Raw genomic sequence first — 24,053 nt, 5'->3', positions numbered from 1 at the left:
AATGAGGTTTTAACCTTTAAAAAAGATCTCCATTTCATTCTAAAATATACTATTTCCTAGAGAAAAAATTCATTTTTAATGCTACTAACACTTAGGTGTTTGCACATGAGTCTCTAATCTCTATGTATCTGATTATTACTAGTCATAGTCAGTTACTTTCTGAGATCCTTGGCACCTGAGCATGAATATAAAATCATCAGGTAGGTTTCAGTGGTAATGTGTTTTACCTCTACTAAATAACATGAAGCAAACTTTTGTTTCTTCCTCAAATATAACTCATTTTTCATTTGTTGATTTTTGTGTGTGTATTTCATACAGACCATCCCAAACAAGCTTATTCATCTATATACCCACATCCCAAATGGCACCCTCCATAGTTCCCCACCACCACCCACTGGAGCCCATATACTCTGTAATTCCTGTTACTGTCCACTGTGTTGTCAGCACCCCCAGCCATTCTCCAGTGCTTGTCCATTCACTGAATCTAGTCAGCCTATCTATAGTTCCTGCTTTAGGAAGATCAGTTCTTCCTCATCTAGCACCAATCAGTTGCCAGTCTTCCTTTAGATAAGATTGGGGTCTGCTGTTCATTTTCCCAGTTCGATGCTGGGTTAGTGTCTGGGAATCTTTTGGGCCACCCTGGCCAACAACTCAAAGGAAGGTTATCTCCTGTCTGGCATTGTTTCTTGTTATGCAGCTTTTAGCTACACACATGGAGTCTTAAAGAATTATATCGATCCCTTTAATCTTGGTTATACTTTCCTTTTGGGTGTTTAAGACCATACAGTTGTCCCAGATAAACCAATTTATTTTTACTCTTAAGGTTGAGGATCTGTTCCTCAGGGGTCACTTGGGCTTTGGAGGAGCCCCTGGCTTCTTTCTTTAACCAGTTCCATCTATGTGAAGGTAAGTCAAAGGTTCTGTTCGACTATGGCTGGCTTCACTTGGAAGCATGGAGGAAATGTTTCCTCTGTGTTGACCCTCCTCTTTGTAGACTGGGCACTGGTTCAAGTCCATTTGGTAGGGTCTCTATGTCCTCCTTGATCAAGAGGACAGGTGACCCACCACAGTTACAGGACATTTTGAGAGATGCACATAGTCCCCTGGAGCTTAGTCGACCAATGAGGGAAAGGAGCAAAAAATGTCCTTTATGTCCCTCTGATCAAATTAGTAAACATCCAAGAAGGTTAGTTCCACCAGTCTGGTACTTTTAATTACCATGTGCCCTGTGGATAAAGCTTGGGCAAAGACCAAATGTTCTCAGATAAACATTGCCTAGACATGTATTATATTCCTTGAGCTAGCTGTATGCATAATTTGTCAGTAGGTTTTTCGATTAATGTGGTTCCCTCTGTTTTTTTTTTTAAAACTAGCTAGGCATTATTTATCTCTCCCATTGTCTAACCCTTCCACCATGGTTTCCCCACTTAGAGTGCCTGCATTTTCCCCATTTCTCCTGTAATAATACACTTCTCCTACGGTCCTTAGTATATGTGTGTCAATTTTTTGTTTTGAAGTAAATAGATCTCTTTTTTTTTAATTTTTATTTTTGAGACAGTGTCTCTCTGTAGCCCCAGTTATCCTGGAGTTCACTATGTAGACTAGGCTGGCCTTTATCTCACAGAGAGCTGCCTCTGTCTCCTGAGTGCTGAGATTAGAAATGTGCACTGTATTTCTGGCTAGATCTTAAATTCTAATGCACTATTAGTTGAAAACTGCACCATTTATTTAATAATAGCTTCTCAGAACAAAGATCCATGTCCACAAAAATCCTAGACACCGACTCCAAGGTGCTTTCTTTTCTTTCCATGTTTCATATGTGTATATGTGGTTCATGTGCACCTGCATGTATGTGCATGTATATGGGTTCACATATATGTGGGCACATATGCATCTATGTATACATGCATATGGAGACCCTGGATCGATGTTGGGAATCATTCTTAGTTGATCTTCCACCTTAATCATTGAGGCAGGACCTCTCAATGAACCCAGAGCTTACTGATGAGATGAATTTTGGTAACTTTCTCTGGGGATGTCTTTTGAGGCTGGAATTACAAATGGGCAGTCATGCAGTCATGCCCACTTGGCATTTACATGGGTTTTTGGAGACCTGAATGCATTTGCATGGCAAATGCTTGCCTGCTGAGCCATCTTCGTAGCCCTAACATAAAGATGCTTTCTAACTTAAAGTTGATAAATTTAAAATGTCAAAATCAATGCTGTGATAAGCCCTTTATTTAATCCTCTTAGAAACCTATAAAATAGACACTATCATCACCTACAATTTATTGATGAAAAGGTGGCTCAGCGTTAGAATTTAAGCAGCACTTTTGGATTCAAGCTCAAGGCCAAATATTATAATGAACAGAAGCAGATTAGAAGTTCTGTTTGTAAGAGAACTTTACCAATATCAGGATGGGCTTGCCTGCCACTTTTCACCATTTCAGCCTCCATCCTCCCAATTCAAGCCACTTTATCCCCATGATATGACCACAGCATCCTCCTGACTAGCCTCTTAACCCTTACTTGTCCCACCTACCAAGAAACCTGATCAGTCTGCACAGTCCCTCAGATCATGCCACTACTCAGCTCCAAACAATACAATGAAATTGTATTGAAACCACAAGTACTGAAATTCAGCATTTTCATAATGGCCCAACAGGTCATTATATGGCTCTTTGCTTCTCTCACCTCATTCCCATTTGGCCCACTCTAAACTCTGTTTATTACTAACTGCTCCTTGGACAAAACACACAATGTTTTGCACTCTGTTTTCTGTACTCAGTATCAATCTCCCTCCCCCTAGGGCTCAGAGAATATCATGGAAGGGGTAGAAAGAATGTAAGAGCCAGATAATAATGAGGAGTGCTATGAAGTGCTGTCTTCTAAACACAGCATGGCTGCTGCACACATCTAATCACTTCAGCTGTGGTTATCTGTGTAAGTCCTGCACAAGATCAAGACAGTTAAAAGTCCTGCTTGGATGAAGGAGAGGCTGTGGAGCCCCACCCCTAGGCAAGAAGCTATTGGCAAGTGATGATTGCTGTGGGGAGGGAAGAGTCAGTTTTCTTTGAAGGATGGCCATTAGTAAATTTCCCATACCCAGTGGATGATCCAATGATTATGCACATATGGACAGCATTAATTGGATCCCATGAGCCAAAGAATAAAAAAAAAATTTGAAAAGAGGAAATGAAGTTGGGAAGGAGAAATGTTGGGGGGTACTAGAGGTAACTAGAAGGGGTGAGTGGGTGGGGTGGATATGATCAAAATACAATGTGTACATGTATGAAAATTTTAAAGACTAAAAATATTGTTTAAAAATGACTCTGTATACTTCTTGAAATTTTACTTCCATGACTTTCTACCTTGGCCGTAGTTATCTTTATAAAAAATTATACCGCCTGATGGTCTAAACATTTATTTGGTTGGTTGTCTTCCTCCCTATTCTGATTTCCAAACTTTCAAAGGCAAAGACTCTAGTTTTGTTCACTTCCCAGTTCATCAGTACCAGAACAGTGCCTGGCACAGAACTGGCACCCAGAGAGTGTTTGTTAAATGAATCAGTTCTTTCAAAATCATTGGCCTTCATAGTTAAGAACCCATATCCATGTACATGATGCTCTGTTGAGAACTATTTATTCTGCACAATTCCTACTCCATTCAGAATCATCACGAGTAAGTAGGAAAAGAAGTTCTAATGACAAGAACTTGGTCTGTCTAACTCCTGGTGTACTGTGTTTGGAATGATGCTATCAGTTAATGGTGTCCCATTGACACAGCTATAGCTTTCTTGGCCCAGATGTCATTGAGCTACCTTGAGCTCTCTTTCCTCAGAGCCGAGATAGCAGTCCCAGAACAATTTCCAAGCCTTGATTTTCTCTTTAGAATCTACTCTGCATTATAAACTCAACTTAAATTGTAATAAAACTCTCCCATGTTCAAAGTGCAGGCATCACTTAGTCTTTTGAGAAAAAGTATACAGGTCTGGGGAGCTCTGTAAGCAAGAAAATAGTTTTTAATCCTGTGGAGGTGGAAGGATAAAAACAAATGATGAAAACAAAATCCAAATTAGAAAATCTCCCTATTTTCATAAAAATAACTTCTGTTCTGTAATCAAATCGGTATAGCTTCTGCACGGCTAAGTCTGGAGGCTCAGGGCTGTAGTACGCAGCATATGTCATCATACTGCCTGGCTGGTTTCCCGTTTTGAAATGATGCCTGGATTCTCAGTCTTCTCCATCTTCCAAAGTATAGACTCCTAAGCTAAGAACTCAGGTATTGAAGCAGTACAGCTGTTAATATTTTTCATGAATTATACTAATTTGAATTCAAGGGGACCTCCTTCCTGATGGGAAATTCAATTTTCAGACAATATCGGTTTACTCATTGCTTCTTCTCAATTGTTCTGGGGCTGCCCCCCCGTGACTGTCCCCCTGTCCCTCCTCCCCCGAGGGCACCAAGGAATGAGAATTCTGACCACAGCTATCTCATCTTGATTGGTGATTCCAACCACCAGCAGTTATCTGACCATCGGTGTCACACACAGAGCCTTTGCCTTAGACTAGAGTCCTTAACTCTACTGATTTTTAGCCACATGGGGAAGAGGAGAGGGGTGTTTTCATAGATTTTGGGAGACATTAAGGACTCATGACTTGGGATCTAGTTTCTCTACTAGCCTAAGACCAATGAAGACTGCTATGTTGACTGAATGAGGCAGAAGGCACGTGCATGAGGCCCACAGGCTCCTCACCAGACCCCTGGAAGACAGAATCTCAGTGTGATCTGAGAAATGCCTTTTCTCTCAAACTTCACTCTAAACTGAGCATAGCTGTTTAGAAGTGAAACCCTATTTTCTGTAAAGAAATGAAACCACTTTCTTGAGTGTGGCAAGAAGGCTGAGTATGTAGGGGAGACACCTCATAATGGTATCTTCAACTGGTGTCTCCACACCAGCCCCAGAGCAACCAAACCAAATCTCTCTTCTGTTAATTTATATTAGAAGAAAATGTAGCTCTCTGGGGGCTGGACCTGGTGGACCTGGTGTCAGGGTCTCAAGTGATCTTATTGATGGGGCTCTGGCAGGGATTCAGTTCCTATGCTGCTTAAGTCATTGAGAGAAGGCCTGAGTAACTAGATATGCCCCCTACCCAGAAGCCTCAGTCAGCTATATTGATACATGGGGTTCTGATCAACACTTAAAATGCAAATAACCAAAGGTGAGTTTTAGAATTGTTACATCATATTTAGGAACTGGTAATTATAATCCTATAAACATTATTTATCAAAACATACATTGCCCCTGAGGTGTAGCTAGCCAGCAGATATTCTCTGTGACTTGATGTGTCGTTGCTCAGGGAACACTGAGCTTTGCAAACCATTTTGATTTTATTGCCCCTACTTTGTGAAGGATCACATGATAACTCCAGAGCCACTATCTCATAAATGCCTGCTCTTGACAGAAGACCGACCAACCAACCAATCAAGCAGTCTGTGCAAACTGTCCCCCAAGACCCTGTACACTGCCACACTGTCTCTTTAGGAACAAGAATAAATGGGCATTAAATGTTTCTCAAGGATGTATGTAGTTTTTATCTAGACCACGGAACAAATGTCACAAGCATCCTTTATTTCTCTCTCTGCTCTGTGTTTTAAGTTTTTTTTTTCTCTGTAACCTACATATTTTTAGAGACACTTTATATCCTCTTTTCTGGAACAAATCTAGATAAAGGTAGATAGGATGGGAACTGTGTGCAACTATTAGGCTCTAGTAATTATGGAAGAATAATTTGGTAGATAGCAAGGACAGGGCATGCTATTCAGCAGCCAAGGTCAGTAAGAATCAGGATTTCTATCTCGGAAGGGAAAAAAAGAGCAATCATGAATGTGAAGAGGGCAGATCTGGAAGAGAATGAAGTCTGTTCTAGAAGCCTGGCGGGTGCTAATGTAATACACAGAGACCTTTGAAACTTATGAAAACTGAATCATTCATCTAATCTAACAAACCTTTATTGATCATTTACAATGTACCAGATGGCTAAGCCCAAACTGCTAATGATTAAAATAGGCATATTCTGAAGGAATAAATGCTAAAATTTAGGGCCTATTGCAAAGGTTTCATATGCTCAAATGACTTCTTTTTACCCTCTTGCACCAATCTATGTAAATACTGATATTAATGATAATTATAATAAATATCATTTGGTAGTCTCCATGTATTATTTTATGCAATCTTCAAAACAACATGAATTCCTGAAAAAGTGTTACCAGGTTCACTTTACAGGTCCTGTTAGGGAGGATAAAGCTGATTAAGTGGGTACAATGGCACTCTTTACTATACCATACTCTGACCAACCATTTACTCTTCTGACAATATAGATGTGGGTTTTCCTTAAAATTCATGTGCACAAACATATACATTCAATATTACTAATGGACTAAATATATATGATGAACACTTACTGAAACCATGATCAGAATGTTAGTTTCCTGAGCTAGGTATAAATGTGCCTACTAACATCTGAAAATGAGCGCATTTCTCTCTTGAGGCAGATTCTCAGTAGCCTGAACTGCTAAAAACAAAAACAATTCCCACAATGGTTAGTGGGCTGTCTATCAGGCTGTGGATTCTGGGATTCACCCTGAACTCAACACATGTTCTTTCCACACAGTGATCCTCTGGTCCTGCTTCTGTTCTTCTTTCTGGGTTTGTAGAGATGGAGACACTGAGTACCAGGGTCATTCTGTTGCTTCAGGCCAACAAGGGGAAATAAAAGCCTACCAAGAAATGTCATTTGACATCCTTTGATCTCAAGTTACTATTGGCATATACATGTACGCTGATCACTATGAGAGACAGTAAGCCAGAAGGAATGCAAATTGAACATGAAAACAAAAGTGGAATATTTACACGGACTGCACAGTGTGTCATTTGCTTCTGGCTTTTGCCTTGGTTGCCAGAATTAATGATGGACATAATTCCATTAATTGCATCCTCACAGAGTTTTTCTCAAACCTGAAGATAATATTAAATTCCTTCAAATATTTGGCTTAAATGTTTACATGAGGCAATCAGTATAAGAGAAAATTTTATTGGCGATGAGTATTATTCATATAGTCTAGTAATTAGCCAATTTTGTGTCGAAGATATTTCCATCACAAAATAAGGACAGACCAGGCTGATATGTTGAGCAGGAATAATCAATAGGCAAAGTTTTAAACTAATATTTTCGAATGTTTGTATTTCTAAACCTGATTCTTAAAGTAAGGCCAAATCCTATTACTAGTGATGTTACCGTGTGATTGTGCTGCTTCCCTTGCTAAGGAATGACATGGACTCATGCTTACTAAACTCATCTCATTTGCTTCCCCAATGGCTGCCAATGACCTACAATCAGGCAGGACTCAGTATTTGGATGAGCACGCATTTTCAACTCCTTTATTTTTCCTTTCTACTGGCAGCAGAAATCGGTGTCATTGTTGTAGGTCGTGTTATTCCCCCTTCCATCCCCAGTATACAACCTGGGAGGCTGTGTGTGTAGACTTTTGCCTCTAAATACATTGTCATCCTGTCTGTGTAGAGAGAATGCTAACAAGTTAAAGATGTGCGTAGCATTATCTAGCCATGTGAGGAGATAGCAATGCGCTCCAATTTCTATTTCAGAATTATTTCCACTGCTATTGCATTCTAACTTATGTTTTGCATCCTAACTCTGGGTAAAAGAATCCAAGGGGACCATTTGCTCATTTTCCTCTTTCTCAAGCATTTTATCTCTTACAGCCTCCAGGAAAAAAAACATCTGGCCACAGGAGACTGAATTATAAACCAAGCTTGAACGTTAAAGCTTGAATCCTCTGATTTCTGAGTTGTCAGCTTCTTAACTCAATTTGATTTGTAGCCACTAATATTTCTCTCCAAATAAAATGAAATTTGGTGTTTTTGATCACATGCCAAGAAAGGAGACATTTAAATGGTTTGGCATCAACAGCCTAATCTACAAAGCCTAATACTCCAGGCAGTGATAGCAGCAGGTCTCTGGAAGGTGCTGGAAAGAACTAACAACCACTTTTCTTCTGTGGTTATGTGTTCTAGTTTAATTCTGTTGTTGGGACAAAACACTCTGACCAAAAACAACTTAGGGAAGAAAGGGTTTATTTCATCTTACACTTCAAGGACAAAACTCTTCACTGAGGGACGTCAAGGCAGCGAAACAAGGCAGGAACCCAAGGCTAGAACTTGAAGCAGAAATCGTGATGGAACATTGCTAGTTGGCTCACTCTCTGGCTCTCTCCTAGGCCCATATACTCAGCTAGGTTTCATATATACCCCAGGACCACCTGCCTAGACGTGGTGCTGCCCACAGTGGGTGGGGCCTTCCTGTATCAATTAATAATCAAGACACTCTCTCACAGGCATGCCCACAGACTAAACTGATCAAGGAAATCTCTCAGTTAAGGCTTCTTTCAGGTGACTCTAGGCTGTGTCAATTGATAACCAAAGCCAAATAGGATAGTATGTAAGATATCGTTGTAGAAGAAGCTACATCAGATCTAAGACATTTGAAATTTTCCATCAGAATGTGAAGGGATTTGATTAATAAGAAGAAAAGCTGCATTGTGATGAAAATAAGATAACCTAGTAGCTTCAAATGAATAATACAAAGGGTGAGAAAAAGATTTCACATCCTGGCAAAAAAAATCCTTCTTTCCTCCTCCACAGCACTGCTATGACAGCATTAATGAAACAGGAACAGCACGGGGAGGCAGAAGCTATATTGTGATGTGCACAGAGCCTCACAGGTGTATGCCATAAGGTGAAAGATTCACTACGATAGCACATTCCCAGCACCTCAGGTTCTGGGAAAGAGAGTACCACACATCATTGACTGTAGTCATGAGCTGTACAGGCAGATACTTTCTTGGACTTTGAGTATTTTAATTAAAGTTTCATTCAGCTTGACCCTTAGGGGTATTATTTGATTTTTCTATTACTATTGTCCAAATTTAATGAGGGAATGAAGAAGGTAGACCGAATCCTGGCAATAGATGACTTTCTAGTAATTATCAAGGCCCAATTGCTATGTCTTAATCTCTGAACCTGTGGATATATTATCTTCTATGGGAAAGGGACTTATTAAATGTAACAAAGTGAAGGGTCTTGAGATGGGAAGATTATCATGCATTACAAAGAGTGACCTAGCATTATCAGACTAGTTCTTAGGTCAAAATTAGAAAAAGCGGTGGGGACAGAAGTAGAAGTTGTAGCCATAAGATGAAGGAAGGGTTCAAAGGCTGAGGAATGCAGGCAGGTGACCTCTTGAAGAAGGAATAAATAGTTTCTACCTGCTCACCTCTGTGTAAAGGAATAAGTATGTGTTGTTTTCAGAGGTTAGCTTTGTGATGATCTCTTACAGAAATAGTAAACTAATCTACCTAAAATTTCTTGCTTGCTTTATTATTAATTAATTAATTAATTAATTAATTTAATGTGTGTGTGTGCACATGTATAGCACAGTGGGCATGTGGAAGTCAGAGGACAGCTTGCAGGAGTCAGTTCTCTCCTTCTACCACATAGATGATGGAATTGAACTCAGGTTGACTTGTTGTGTCTCTCTTGAATTCCTCTATTATTCTGAAAAAAGAACCAGAGACGATTCTGCTGAAGCCTTCAGGAAATACATGTTACAAAATTGAAACGTCAGGCAAACCTGTACTTGCTTCTCTGTTTAAGAAGTTTTCCTGAGCTTTTTTATAAAGAGCTGAGCCTCTTTATTGCTGGAGGATTATCTCTGGAGAAATTGTATTTGCGTCAGAGTAAATTGAAATGATGTATGCCCTTCTGGAGTGAGAGGTTAAATGGTAGACTATTTCCCAAGTTCCTCTTTGTATTTTAGTCTCAATAACAGTAGTTTATCTTCTCTTTAAAACTGAACAAATACGTAACATGTAAACATCAAGATGAAAATCCTCTTGAGCAAGACTCTAAGATTTCTCCTGAGCATTTTCAGTTTTGCAAGTAAATATAGACACCAGAATGCAGAAATGCCGCGCTTGTACAGGCAACAGAGTAGTAGTGAGTCCAAAGGTCTAGTTCCACTAAATGCTCTAGAGAAACACTGTGCTGTTCTTCAGAGAGTAGAGGCATTCATTAAGGCCATGTTATTTTTTGCAGTTGATCCTTATAACGAGCTTGTAATCTCAGGCCAGATATCAAACAAAAACAGTAACGTGAAAACCTAGTTTAGACTGCAAACAATTTCAAAGAAATGGAGAATTGGGTACTTATTAGCATGTGTTCCTCAGGCACTTTTATTATATAAGAGCTCTGTGAATCCAGATGGGCCTTCCAGAAGATGCTAGCTCAACACACAGGGCACAACTTTCCTAAGTTGGGTCCCTTTTGAGGCATGCTGCTGGGAGATGTTAGTTACCAACACAGAAAGCTTTTCTTGCTGATAAACACTAGTCATATACAGTTGCCTCTGTGTTTAGATCTGTTTAGGCTAATAAGTGCTTTCTAGGAGAGTACATTACCTGAAGAGATGGCTATGTGGTTAAGAGCACAAGCTGCTTTTACAAAGGACCTGGGTTTAGTTTCCAGCAATCACATGGCAGCTCACTATTCATAATTCCAGTTCAAGGGGCTCTAACACCCCCTTCTGGCTTCTGCGGAAATTACACATACATGGGTGCACTTACATACATGCAAGCAAAATACTCATACACATAAAAATAAATTTAAAAAGAGTGCATCGGAAAGCAAAAGAATCATATTAGAAGCTATCAGCTTTGCTATCTAGGTACTCATTTCTCATTGAAATGTATACATGAAATTTGACCTTTTCCTATTTCTGTAATCTAACACACTTCAAATGTTGCCATTATAACCTTTAGAGTTAATGACCTCACAGTTTTCAGTGTGTCATACCATAGTCACCTCCCATTACTCTAATAAATAGATTGGAATATCTTTGAAGTTTCAAAGATTGGCTGAAACACACTTTTTTTTTCTCATTAAATAATAAACATGACCAGAGAATACAAACAAAGGTTCCAAGCAGTTTCTGGATTGGGTAGTCTTATTATTCTGTATGGTAGCAATGTATCCACCATTGAATGACTTAAAGAGGAGGGAGTCATCCTATAGAGCGTTTAAATGAGAGACATACTCACAGTTGGGAATCATAAAACGAAATCCAGGAGGAATGGAAAGGACTAGAACTACTTCAGAAATTAGGAAACCGAGTCGTGGTAATGGTTTTCAAGTGCCAGAACCCTTGAGAGGCAGGAAATTACAGCTAGCTCATTTTCCCTCCAATGGAAAGCAGGCCCAGAAGCTTCCAGTATAGCTTTAAAGAGCAAGGAGGACTTCCTTGTTGGTTAAATGTTTTGACTCTTGGGTGGTTTCACAGCAGAACAGTCAGGCTACCTGAGCAGGTTGGTGTGAGGACTGAAATGTAAAAGAAAGCCCCTCTCCCTAGGCATCTATAGGAGTTTTGAATCCTCTGATTACCCCCGTATGCCTCCCTTGAAGATAGACAATCTTCTATCTTCATTGTCCTTCTTGCCTGTTAGGTCCAGACAATAGACAAGAATTCTAAAACCATTCGCCTCCTTGCTTCCCCTCAGGACTTCCAAGCTTAGTGAATGATTCTGTTTCTTAGAAAGAACAGCCAAATTTTTCATGACTGCTCTGAAAGGAGAGGCCTCATAAGTAGTTGCTGCGTGGGGCAAATTGGAAAAACAGGACAGATTTCTCGCAGGGCTGGACCAGATGGCCCATGAAAGTGCTCTCAGAGTCTTCCCTAGCTGCTGATTCCAAGAGAAAAAAAAATCACTGCTGGGCTTCTGTTTTGGTTTCCAATCTGGGTAATAGAAAATCAACGTGCAATAAGGATTTTAAAATACATTTTGATTCTGATTTTCAGGGCCAAACTTTTTAAAGTTATCTTTAATAGCATGGAAGAGTCCAGTCCTGTGTGCCCAGATGAGTATTTTCTGCCTAGCACCAACATGCAGTCCTGTCTGATCACCTGTCTGTGGGTTTGTGGATCTGTGTCTAAGGCCAGTGCTTAGATACTGTGCGGGTGCTCACACTATCATCTGGAAGTTAATTTATGTCTGGCTTCAGATCATGCATCAGCAGAGAGCTGCTAGGGAGTGCTTTGGGGTCCTTTCAGCTCTGCAGGAGACTTAAAGCTGGGCTGTCTCTTTCAGCACATAGCAGGGCTTGAATCTTGAGATAAAAGATTAAGTAGAAAATTGTGCATACGTAGAGAAGGAAATTATCCTTTCTAGAAGTGGTTCGTGTACTGTGCTTCTTCCTCATGTTAAAAATGGGACACGGCCCAGAAGCTGCAAAATAAAAGCTGAAGAAACATAAAGAACCCTGTTCTTGGAGTCAGGAGACTTGAGTTAGGCCTTGATCTTCCCCTGGATTTCCTGGCTAACTCTGACTGGGGAAGTGGTGTTCTGTATAAGATAATGTGACTGCACACGTGGGTAATGTGAAGTTCCCCCAGCAACCTCCGCAGTTAACTCACTCATTTCCAGTGGTTACATTGTGTTAATAACTCTTGATATTAAAATTGACATTTAAAATAGTTTCACCATAAATTGTTTGACTTCAATACTCTAATTTCTTTTCTTTTTTTTTTTTTTTTTTGGTCTTTTTTGAGACAGGGTCTCCCAGTAGCCCCAGCCTGGAACTCACTATGTAGACCAGGCTGGCCTTGAACTCACAGAGATATGTCTGCCTCTGCCTCCCGAGTGCTGGAATTAAAGGTGAACATCACCATGCCTGGCTTCAACACTTTATTTTCTAATTTTGGAGAGTAGAAAATTGGTGACAGAAATATTTCTTAAACATGCAAGATGACTAACCTCTAATATCAAATTATTTTTTATTATGTCTAATTCAGATTTGTCTGAATGTCTTCAAAAAATTTAAAGCATGTATCTATTAATTAATTAATTAATAATTAGTGTATGTGTGTGCAAGTACATGTGTGGAGGTCAGAGGTCCATCGCTGGAAATTAATTCTTTCACTTCACTGTGGGTTCTGGGGATTGAACTCAGGTAGCCAGACTTGCACAGTAGGCACTTTTACTTACTGAGCCATCATGCTGACTCAGCTTTGAAATTCTTTTAAAAATTTTATTTATTATTTATTATTTTATGTGCATAAGTGTATAGCCTTCATGCATATATAAGTGCGCCCGGGTCATGCAGTGTCCATGGAGGTCAGAAGAGGACATCTGATTTCTCTGGAACTGGAGTTACAGTCGGTTTTTAGCCACCATGTGGGTGCTGGGAATTGAACCCAGGTCCTCTGTAAGAGCAGTCAGTGCTCTTAACCACTGAGCCATCTCCCCAGCCCCAGCATTGAAATTCTTAAAAGATACTTGTGAACTCCCTCTCATAAGGGAGTGTCCTTGCCTAACAATAGTTTTGAGAACTACTCAAAAAAAACCTATACTTTGATCAGATTTCTTAGCCCCGTATACCGAGGAAAGACTAATAGTTTCATGAAGTGAGTTTGAAAAATTAAAATGAAGCTTGAGAATCTGGATTTTCTTTTGAATGTGATGGGATCCTCTTCTCCTCTTTAAACATTTCTCAAATTACTACAAATTGAAAAGTTTTCAGAAATGAAAAATAGAATTTCTCTAACATGATACTTCCAAAGAGGGTCATTGAGTGAATCTGGGACTAAAGACTCCATGTATAGCAACCAAAGACTGCAGCTAGGAAATGGGATGTATCTGGAATTTTTTGGATCAATTCCCATGCATGACTATGTGCTCAGGCCTCAGCAGCAGCACACAGATACACAGCCCTACCCCTACACCCTCCACACTTACAGAGCTATGGAACTGGAACAACGTTTGCCTGACAACTTCCAGGAGGATCCCTCCCCTCCTACCTTTTTCTCACCAGCCCATGGATGCCAGACTTCTGGCTGGTGTCTTGCAGAGGTGGAATAAGTTCTATGAGACTGACTCAGTGACTACTTTTTAGGAAGGCTCTTCCACCTCCCCATTCTCACCATTTTGCTTTGAGGGAGAGAGGAAAGCCTACAACCCATGGTGTCCATGCAAGTCATAATGGTATTCTTTACCAAATTTTCTTTAATTCAAAACAGCATTTAAAATAACCAAGGCTATTCTCCTCTGGACTAAAATTAAATACTTCTATCTGAAACATAACCACAGAGCTGACTCTTCTCCTCCTCCTCGTCAGCCTACCCTTTTCCTCCTACTTTTCCCTAATGTGGACACAACACACACACACACACACACACACACACACACACACACACACACTTTATATAACAGGTTGATAAGATTGATCTTTTCCTTGAATTGCTTTGATTCAAAATCTGCCCACCTTTCGTGGGTGGTACGGAGTGGTAGACGCGATGCGTGCTTTAAAAAAGCGGCTGTAAAAGGAAGGGCATCACAAAGACATCTGGGATCTGGTCTGCATCTTTTCCATGTAGTTTACATTTTCCTATAGGAAAATGGAGAGTGCTATGAAATTCAACATACATTCTCCTATTTCAAACATGAACTCTTAGATTTTGGGAAGACAACTGCCAGAGTAATTCTTGCTTAATTGAACTGTTAGCAGACCCACCTCGAAACTCCTTTGTGGGGCCTCTGCTGATGTTCACCTTAATATCTTAGTGTCTTACTCTACCTCCATGATGCCATAGACTGACCCCTTTTATGGCTACAAGATTTTCCCTTCCCACTTCTCTGAACAAACTTTCTGTGGGGAGTAATTTATAAAAGACAACATCTTGTATGCTTCCATTTATATAATATTCTTGAAAGAATGAAATATACAAATGAATCATGGATTGGTAGTTACCAAGCATTAGTAACTGGAGAGGAAGGGATAGCCTGGCTTTAAAGGAATAGCACTAGGAGGCTTATGATTGTGCAAAACTTCTGATTCTTCATCTTCGTGCTGGTTATGCAAATCTATACATGTGGTAAAACAGCATAGATGTATATAAACACATCCAAATCAACAGGTATAGCTGATGAGATCTGAATAAATTCTTCAGATCTTACCAATATTGGGTTTCTTTTTAAATATTTTATTTATTATTTTTATTTTATGTGTATGAGTGTTACATCTGCATGTAGGTAAGTGCACCCATGTCGTGCAATGCCCATGGAGGACAGAAGAGGCTGTCGGATCAACTGGAACTGGAGTTACAGACGGTTGTTAGCTGCCATGTGGGTGCTGGGATTTGAACTTGGGTCTTCTGCAAGAATAGTGTTCTTAACCCCTGAGCCATCTCTCCAGCCCCCCAATATTGGGTTTCTAATTTTGATACTGTGGTAGCATTATGTTGCCAATGGAAAAACTCAAAGGAACATGGAAAATACCTGTACATTAAAAAATTCCTGTGAATTGATACTTATTTTAAAAATATTTAATGGTAAATTATAAGTAGCTTAAAAACAAGAAAATGTAAAGTTTTCGTGGAATTTTAAGATTATTTCTCAGATAATGTTCTTTTGGTAAAGAAAACTCTTGAATTTTGCAAAGCATATACCTAACTCTACACACATATAAATAAACAAGCAAACTACAAAGCAAGTTTTATGTACCAACACAGTACAAGGTTGTATAGTCATGAATGTGTGTGTTCCAAATAAAAATTTCCTAAATGAAATTGGGCTTATCAATATTTAAATTATTCTAGAACTAAAATAATAATTTCAGAACAAGAGGAGGGAATCTCATCAGTACAATTATTCTATGTAATGATAAAAAGCTCTGAAACCATGTCAAACATTAGCAGCTGGACCATTCTAAAAAGCTCTCTTTAAACAAGACAGAAATCCAATCAAACAAATAGCCAAAAACCAACAAACGAATCTGAGTTAACTACTGTTCTGAGCGATTAGCAGTATGCAGGATGAAAGGTTCATGTCTATACCTGCCACCTGGAGATCTATCATGTATGCTTGTAGAATTGACACCAAACTAAAAGAATGATGAACACCAATGAAAAACACAGGCAAAGATAAAACAAAATAACTTCCATGCATTAATGAAACAGGACTGTAAAAATGCCAAGACATAGACTAGTCTTACATACAGATTGTTCCTAGAATAAATATTGGGAAGAATCTCGTTTTTTGAGCTAACAGTAACATTTGAATGACAGCATGTTCTAGTGAACTTTTTTCCTATAGTAAGCCTCAGAATAATAGCCAATTTCATAGAAGATTCTTATACAGTTGAGAATAAAGTAGTGGCATCGAACATCATCTTTGTAAAATTGAGACGATTTACACAAGTATATATTAACTGCTTCTAAGTTCCCAATTTCATGAGTTCTGAACTAATGATGTATAATAATAAGCTTAAGAATTGAGACTTAAAAACCAAACGATATTATATAAGCAGAGGGAATTCTAGTTATTTATTAAAGTTATAAGTAGATCCTCAACTGCCAGTTAGCACCTGAACCTTAATATAGGTTTGAACCTGAAAGGAGTACTTGAGATTGCACCATGAGCAGATGATGTGGGAAGTTACTCAGGTCCCTAAATAGAATCACTAGTTGCAGAAGCAAAGCAGAGTTGATAAGCTCAAAATTAACTAACTACATTGACCCAGGCCTGAATATCACCCCAGCAGGTAGACCTTACAAGTAGGTATCACAATAGAGAATTCTAATATCTATTCATCTGTTTCATTATTTATGGACTCTTTCTCCAGCTTGAACCTACTCCCCAAGTCTTGCTTGACTTCTGCATGGTAAGTACCCAGTGCTGGAGTGTCCTGTGTAGAGTTGGTAGGTGCACAATAAATATTTGTTGACTAAATCAATGCCTTTCATGTCTCAAAATTCCTTTTTGACAATTTTTGATTGGTAGACACTTCAAAATATGGAAGAAGCTGTGAAAATGCTTCTCAGATTTTTTGTCCTAAGGAGTTGATGGCATTCTTAAAAGCTCTACTATGGCACCAGCTTCAAGAACCAGAATATTATTATGACCACAATTAGCCACTAATTTACTATTCTGGTTCTTCCAGTCAGTCTCCAGATTGTTCACCCAAGTCAATCACCTTCCTTAATCCATGAGATTATTTACTCTTAACAACAGGTCCATATATTCATATTATATTCTAGGTACAAGGAGTAACAGAAGACAATTCAGGAAATCAAACATGGCCACTATTTTAGGAACTACCTGAGCATCTCCATACTCTTCCCAACCCTATGAAAGCTTGGCATGCATATGGCATCATCTCATAACCTTTTTCATAAAGGTCACTCTGAGAAGAATTTGAAAGAGAGGGGAAAGTCACATTTACACCCACACAAATCACCTGACTGGCATACCTGAAGTGGTTCACAATGAGAAGCGATTGACTGCAACAGAGGCATTTTATTCAGTCACCAAAAACAGTGCGTGACTCAAGTATGCCAAAGACCCCAGATGACCGACATTGTCAGTGAAGAGCTGTGCTTAGTTCGAAGTGATGAAAGACATTCAAGTGAGTGTTGCCACATTGAGACATTATGGGAAACAAGGCAATCCAATCTGAGCCGAGCTGTGCTGACAGGAAAACCTTAATGGATAGCTCCTGACTTCCAAAGCCCCCAAGACAATCACCCATGAAACAACTAGTAAACTGCTGCTACAAGCAGTAGGATGTTACTTTTTAGTTCTGCTCTGCAGAAAGACCATTTAATATGCTGTAAAATGCCGTAGGCCACAATTCAAACCAGCTTCTGTGAGCCACCTCATCCTGAAGTGCTCCATTCCTGGGCCCTGTTCTGGAGACAGCAGCTCACCTCCAACACAGCAACTGAGCTTCAGGCAGTGCAGCACCTGCTGTCTACACAGCAGAGGCTGGGTGTGTGTCACAGCAGCAGCTGCAGAAAATGCCAGAGCATGAGGGACTGCAGTCTTACTCAGGGAAGTTACTGTGGGGGTCCCCTGTCCATCAGAGGAGCATGGGAAAGCAGAGGTGCTCCACTGTTGACACTTCACTGGAGTGGGTTACAGCCAGGTGTTTGTAAGGGTGGCCGGTACCCTCCCTGCAGTTGAAGCACAGAGCTTTAGCTATGATGCCTTCCTCCTACCCGCACTCAAGGATGTTCTTTCTCAGTGACTCAAAACCATCAGAAGAACGAGGCTTGCTGTTGCAACGTGATGCATTTCTGTAACTCTGCAGAGAAACTTTCCTCAAGAGCAACTTTTAGAGAGAAGTTTAAATATTTACCTCAGGAACCCAACATGGGAAACACAGTCTTAAATACCCATGCCTTTAACTGTACTCAGTTAATCCTATCCTAAAACCTGGTTTCTAACCAAGATGAGAAAGAGATACATGTAAATAATTAACAAAGTCATGTCTGCAAATGAGAGAAACCAGACTTTGGAGGAAGTGGCAGGAACTCCTCTGCATTTTCATCCACTGAGAAACTGGAAGCAGAGCAGCAACACAGAAGAGTCTAGAAAGGCAATGGCATGAGGTGGCAGGTACATAACTGAATAGTGGATTTTTTTTAACTACAGGAAGATGTTGTCTATGGAAATGATGACTTCCTATATGATAATACAGGACACAAGAATAAGCCATTTATGAGGGACAAATAACATTGAAAACTGACTCCATGTTTCACAATATCTACAACACTTTATTCCAAGCAGTAATTTGTATTTAAAATTTAGCAGTGCTCAATCTAATTTACTGTTACAGGTGTGTGGTTTATTTGTTTTGTTTTGTTTTTAAACACAAGCATCCTTACAAGCTTTGAAGTCTTACTATCTTAGGCTTTCCAAGGATGAGTGTAGTAACAGACAGGAAGCTGCTTCTGATAGGACAATCGCAAAAATTACAGTCTGTGCGTGAGACAGGACAAACACATCTGCTCCTGGCAAACTGTCCTGATGGAAGAGACAGTTTCCAGCAGTTGGGGATTTTTCTGCAGGCTGAAATTTGTACAGGTCCCAGGGCGTTCATAACACTTAGAATATACAAAATGGGCCACATTTTAAAATCGCACACACGGATACACACCAGCTTGAGGCTTTTCACCCCCTCCTGAAGGGCTATTTTAGAAGTAAACACCTGAGAACTCTAAATTAAGCAAGCCACCGATGAGTAAGTCACTGCCAAACCGAACAGCCTCCGGTGCACCTGTGAAGAGCACGGAAACCCGAGCGGGGGAATCTCGCACCATACCTGTATTTCATGCCCGTCTGCTTGGCGGTGGACTCCTTGAGGGAAATGTGATGCTGGGGGATGAAGGTCCCCAGGCTGCGAGCGATGATAGCGACCGTGCGGAATTTGGCCCGGGCTGCGTTCACCACATTGGGGGCGGTGGAGCTCTGCTTGCTCAGAAGTCGGTCCTCGCCATTCCGACTCTTCAAATTGTGCTCTGTGCAGGCTATGGAGACTTGCATTGCTTCCCCGGGCAGCGCACGGCCCCTCTCAGAACCCCACGGCACAGGCGGTCAGCAGAGGTCAGGCAGCTGGGGGTTCTGCTGTCTTTTAACCCCTCCTTGCTTCCCCTTTCTGGGGATGCTTCAGAGGGGTCCTGGCGGCTGACTTCAGAGTGGGCAAAGTGGCATAGAGGCTGCGGAGTCCCGGAGACCCACAGAAGTAAACAGCCAAGCCCGAAGTTGTCAGAAGCAGCTGGAGCGCAGATCAGCCCTGCTGTGATCTCCGCTGATTAAACAGCCAGATCCATGTGGTCAGGAGGCTGGTGCAGAAGCCTAGAGCTGAGCGTTCATGGTGGCTGCACACAGCCCTGCCGGGAGCCAGTCCGCGGTGCCTGAATGCGGCGGGCTGGCTTCTGGGCGCTGGCTCAAACCAGCGCAGGCATACCGCAAGATGCGCCTCCAGCACCCTCTGGACCACAGGCAGGAGGCTCAACTGGCGCGGAGCATCCCAAGACGCAGCTAGCTGCAGGCGGGTCCCCCAGGACGGATGGTCTGCACCCACTCCACCTGTCAGCTCCCTCTCTCCCGGCTTCTCAGGATGCCGAGGTGTCTCGAGACCCCTCCCCACTCATCCTTAGGCGAAAGCTGGGGCTGCTGAGCCGGCACTGACTGGGGTTTGCAGTTGCGTGCAGAAGCTGGCAGGTCCCTTTAAGGCGCTCCTTGCCTTTGTGTGCAGTGGGAAGACAGGGCTCACTTTCACCACTTGCTGGAACAGAACCGAGAGGGCTGCTCCATGCAGGGCTCTGTCTAGATGCCACCGAATCTTGCTGCAGCACAACAGTTGGAACTGGGGGAAGGCTGAGTGGGGGTGCTTCTCAGTGCAACGTGCCACTGATTAGCACGTGAATACTCTTGACTGGCTTGTAGAACACAGCTTGGAATCCCTGTTATTAGTCTTGTCAAGGTTCATTTCCCCTCTGCACGTTATTTCTTAAGCAGATAAGCTTAGAGTTTCCTGAAAAGTCAATGTAGACTGGATTCAAGTCTGCTAACTTAGTGCAACTCTATTTTGAATAGCAGAGTAGTGGCTTCTGGGGTGCTGCAGGGAGGACTGAGTCCTTAACATCCAGGAAGGGGCTTTACTGGGGGAACAGCAGGTGAGCATCACCACCCAGAAAGTCCAAGAAGGTGGCAGGAATCACATGCATCACATGGATGGCTGAAAGCAGTCCTATGGGCCGGAGCCAGGACCCCCACAAGACAGGAATATTGTCTGGCTATGTGTCCTAGAACAACTGCCCCATAAATGTGCTTGGACCAAAGTAAACACAAGCTGGCTAATAATTTACCTCTCCATTTGAAATATGTGAGAAATAAACCCTGTGGGTTTACATAAACAAAATGATGGCTTCTTAAAAATCATCTTTCTAAATGTGATTCCTGAAAGAACTCCCTGTCAGCAAGAAAAAGAGCAAACAATATTTGTGAATACCATCTCTGTACTTGGCAATAGAGATCAATATGGAGGAAAAAACCTACAAAACCCTGTCTCCTTTATGAGGAACAGGCAATCTGGACGGGAAGCACAAAGCATTAAGTCCTCAGGGGTGTATCATATTGGAAAGCACATTTCACATGTTCACAGGAGTGATAAGCACACTGAGTATACTAGAAAAGCAAGGGGAGATTGCAGGAGCCTGGAGAACGTGCTTCATTTAAGTCCATTCCTCCACATTTCTGTAGAGTCTCTATTAGTGCCTGACTCTTACTGGGACACAGAGTTACAGTCAGGCTGGAGTCTCAGAAAGCACACCGAGACTCAGACAGCTCTCCTATAAAGCATGAGGCTTCCCTGTGAAGGGAATGATGGGTGTGATTTGATTAACCAGAGCAGAGAGAGGCCATTGTCCTGGGCTTGTCAGGTTTGTGGAGGACATACACTCTGGGTTTATTAAGAAGATAAAAATAAAACAGGTAGTCTGACCACTCCTTTTCTAATCAAACAAAGTTGTAGGGATGGAATTTTCAGGTAGATTATACACTTGAGCTAAAATGTATTTCAGATGTGCATTTTCACATTTTTAAATCTGAAGATAAGATTTAAAACACATTATGGAATTATCCTCACATCCTTCTCATTCTTTCCTTTAAAAAATTAAACACGTTGATTAATGTTTAATGAATGGGAAGGAACTGTAGGATGAATGAAGGTAGGATGGCAGAAAGGGGAAACAGAGACCTCTCCTTTGTACTTTGGATCCCAAGCAGGAATACTGTGAGAATATCTGTATTCTTCGGAATAAACACAGTGGGCAGGGAGGAAGCAGATCATGGGAATCTTTATTTTTGCATGCCAAGCCGGTTCATTGGAGATGATCAATGTGAATTGGGAAAGCAGTCAAAATGAGAAAAGGAAGAGGTGGGAGGAATTAGAAGAACAGCTCTTAGAAAAGGAAAAGAAAGCCAGAGCAGCCTGGGAGGCAAGAGAGTGAGGGGAAGCCCTGAAGCCTGAGGTGAGGAGCCTGGGCTTCAGCTTGGGCGCTGGCTGCAGGGGAGGAAGTCTGGGGGTGGCTAAGGGCTCAGCTGGGAGTGATGCCAATTCTATAGGAAGGAAAGAAAGCCTTGACATGTTAACCACTGTGGCATTCAGTTTTCCCAAGAACTAGCAAAGCAATACCAGAAAGCACAATTTATATCAGAGCAGGGAATTGGCTGTCAGAATACACACAAAGGCAGAGCACTGCTCTCTGAGTCTTTTATCTATCACAGGACCACACAGAATACCTAGCACATAGCAGCTCCCTACTCTATAAATATTTGAGGGCCGATAAGAAAACAAAGACAGGGAGAGGGAGAGAAGAAGGTGGGTGGATGGGGAGATGCCATTTCTTGGATAAATTTGATTCCTTAAAAACAAAAGCCAAAGGAAATTCTATGCATCCTCATTTAAGCACAGCCTATGCACTTAAAAGGAGTTGAATGATTGTCCCACATTCTCTTCTGTACCACTTGTGTGTAGTCCAGTGGCCAAGCCTTTGGGACATGCCTCAAAGAGAATCAAAGACTGAGACCAGAGGATGCTAACAGTACAAGTCTCTTTCTTGTTGCCCACAGTGAGCCGTTAAGCTGATACCTTTTTCTAGTTTGTTTCTCCATTACTGTGACAAAATACTCTGACCAATACCAACTTGGGGAGGAAAGGTTTATTTGGCTTACATCTCCTGGGTCACAATTCTTCAGGGAGCCCAAGGTAGGAACTCAGAGCAGGAACCTGGAGGCACGAGCTGAAGCACAGGCCATGGAGGAATGCTGTGTTTGGAAGAGTACTCACTTGAGAATTTTAGGCTTAAATAAGCACACAAATTTGCACACACACACGTATGCAAGTGTACATACAGGTATAGATATAGTTATGAACTGTATTGTGTTAGCCCAGATTTAATGTATTGAAGCCCAGGCCTCCACACACACAGTCCATCAGAATTTGCTCTAATTGTAGATGGAGTCTTTAAAGACACAACAGAAATATATGAGGCCGGAAGGGTGAGCTCTAATCCAACATGTGCATGTCCTTATAAGAGGATCCAGATATGTGAAGACAGAGAGAAGACGGGTCATCCACAAACTGAGGAGAAAGTCCTCAGAAGAGCCAAGGTTGATATCACTTCAACCTCAGACTTCCAACCTCCAGAACTATGAGAAAACAAATTTCTGTTGTGGCAGGCCCAATTCACGCAGACAGAGATTATAATTTTCTTTTCATTTTTATATCATTATTCATAAGAAACTATTGGAGTTTATAAAGTATAAGCTTCTAAAAAGTCACCACCATAGCATGATGAATTTCATTATCACACTATTGCATATACCCTAAGCTTCCTTTATAAATGTGCTATAGGAGGATGGTGAGTTCCAGGCCACACAACAAGACTGAGTCCGGAAAAGCAAATAACCCTGTTCTCTAAGAAGGTTGCCCAATTGTGCCCTGAAGAAAGTCTCCAGTGAAATTCATTTATTCCTCTCCAGAGTCATATATGCCTATATACAGTCACACACACAGTCATATGGTGACTATTTTTGCATTTTTACTAGCATCCACTGCTTTAACAAAATGAGTTTTACTGGGGTATTTACATAAATATATGACATAATTGATACTATTCACCCCCAATTTCCCTCTTATCCCCTCTCCCCTATTCTCCATTCTTTCCATGTTATGTGGTGTGTGTTGGTAGGAGAAATGATGCTTTCAAGAAGTCATTTCTTTTGTGTTTAGTGATCTCCCTATTCTGCCAATTTTCCTATTAAGGACTTTCTTCATACTCCCTGGATCTAGGAATCAGCACTTTCAGAGATGTCACCAAGCAGTGGAGAAGCACCACACCAACAAAGGCAGGGACCAAGCACAGTGCTGATATTTCACCTGTTTAAAAATATTTTTTATTGAGATTTTGTAATTTCATACAACAGTTCTTAATCAAATTTAGACCCCCTCTCCCATCCATGCCACGCTGGACCTCATGTATTCTACCATACATGTCAAGTTCTATTCATTTAGGCATTTGTATCCAAATGTCTTTCAGTGTAAATTTGTCCACTGGAGTCTAGATAGTATATAAGTC

General features: G+C 41.1%; 1 protein-coding gene across 1 annotated transcript in view; it reads right to left on the bottom strand.

The window, feature by feature from the left end:
- The window catches only part of Kcnab1 (potassium voltage-gated channel subfamily A member regulatory beta subunit 1), a 294,743-nt gene extending 274,417 nt beyond the window's left edge, over window positions 1-20,326 (bottom strand). Inside the window, exon 1 of the mRNA XM_008837446.3 lies at window positions 19,232-20,326. Coding sequence (XP_008835668.1) covers window positions 19,232-19,452 — 221 coding nt within the window. The 5' untranslated portion in view covers window positions 19,453-20,326. The remainder of the gene's footprint in view (window positions 1-19,231) is intronic.
- Between the last annotated feature and the right edge of the window lie 3,727 nt (window positions 20,327-24,053).

The sequence above is a fragment of the Nannospalax galili genome, unplaced genomic scaffold, assembly GCF_000622305.1.
Source record: "Nannospalax galili isolate Female #2095 unplaced genomic scaffold, S.galili_v1.0 scaffold617, whole genome shotgun sequence".
NCBI lineage: Eukaryota > Metazoa > Chordata > Mammalia > Rodentia > Spalacidae > Nannospalax > Nannospalax galili.
This window is presented reverse-complemented; position numbering and strand designations above follow the sequence as displayed.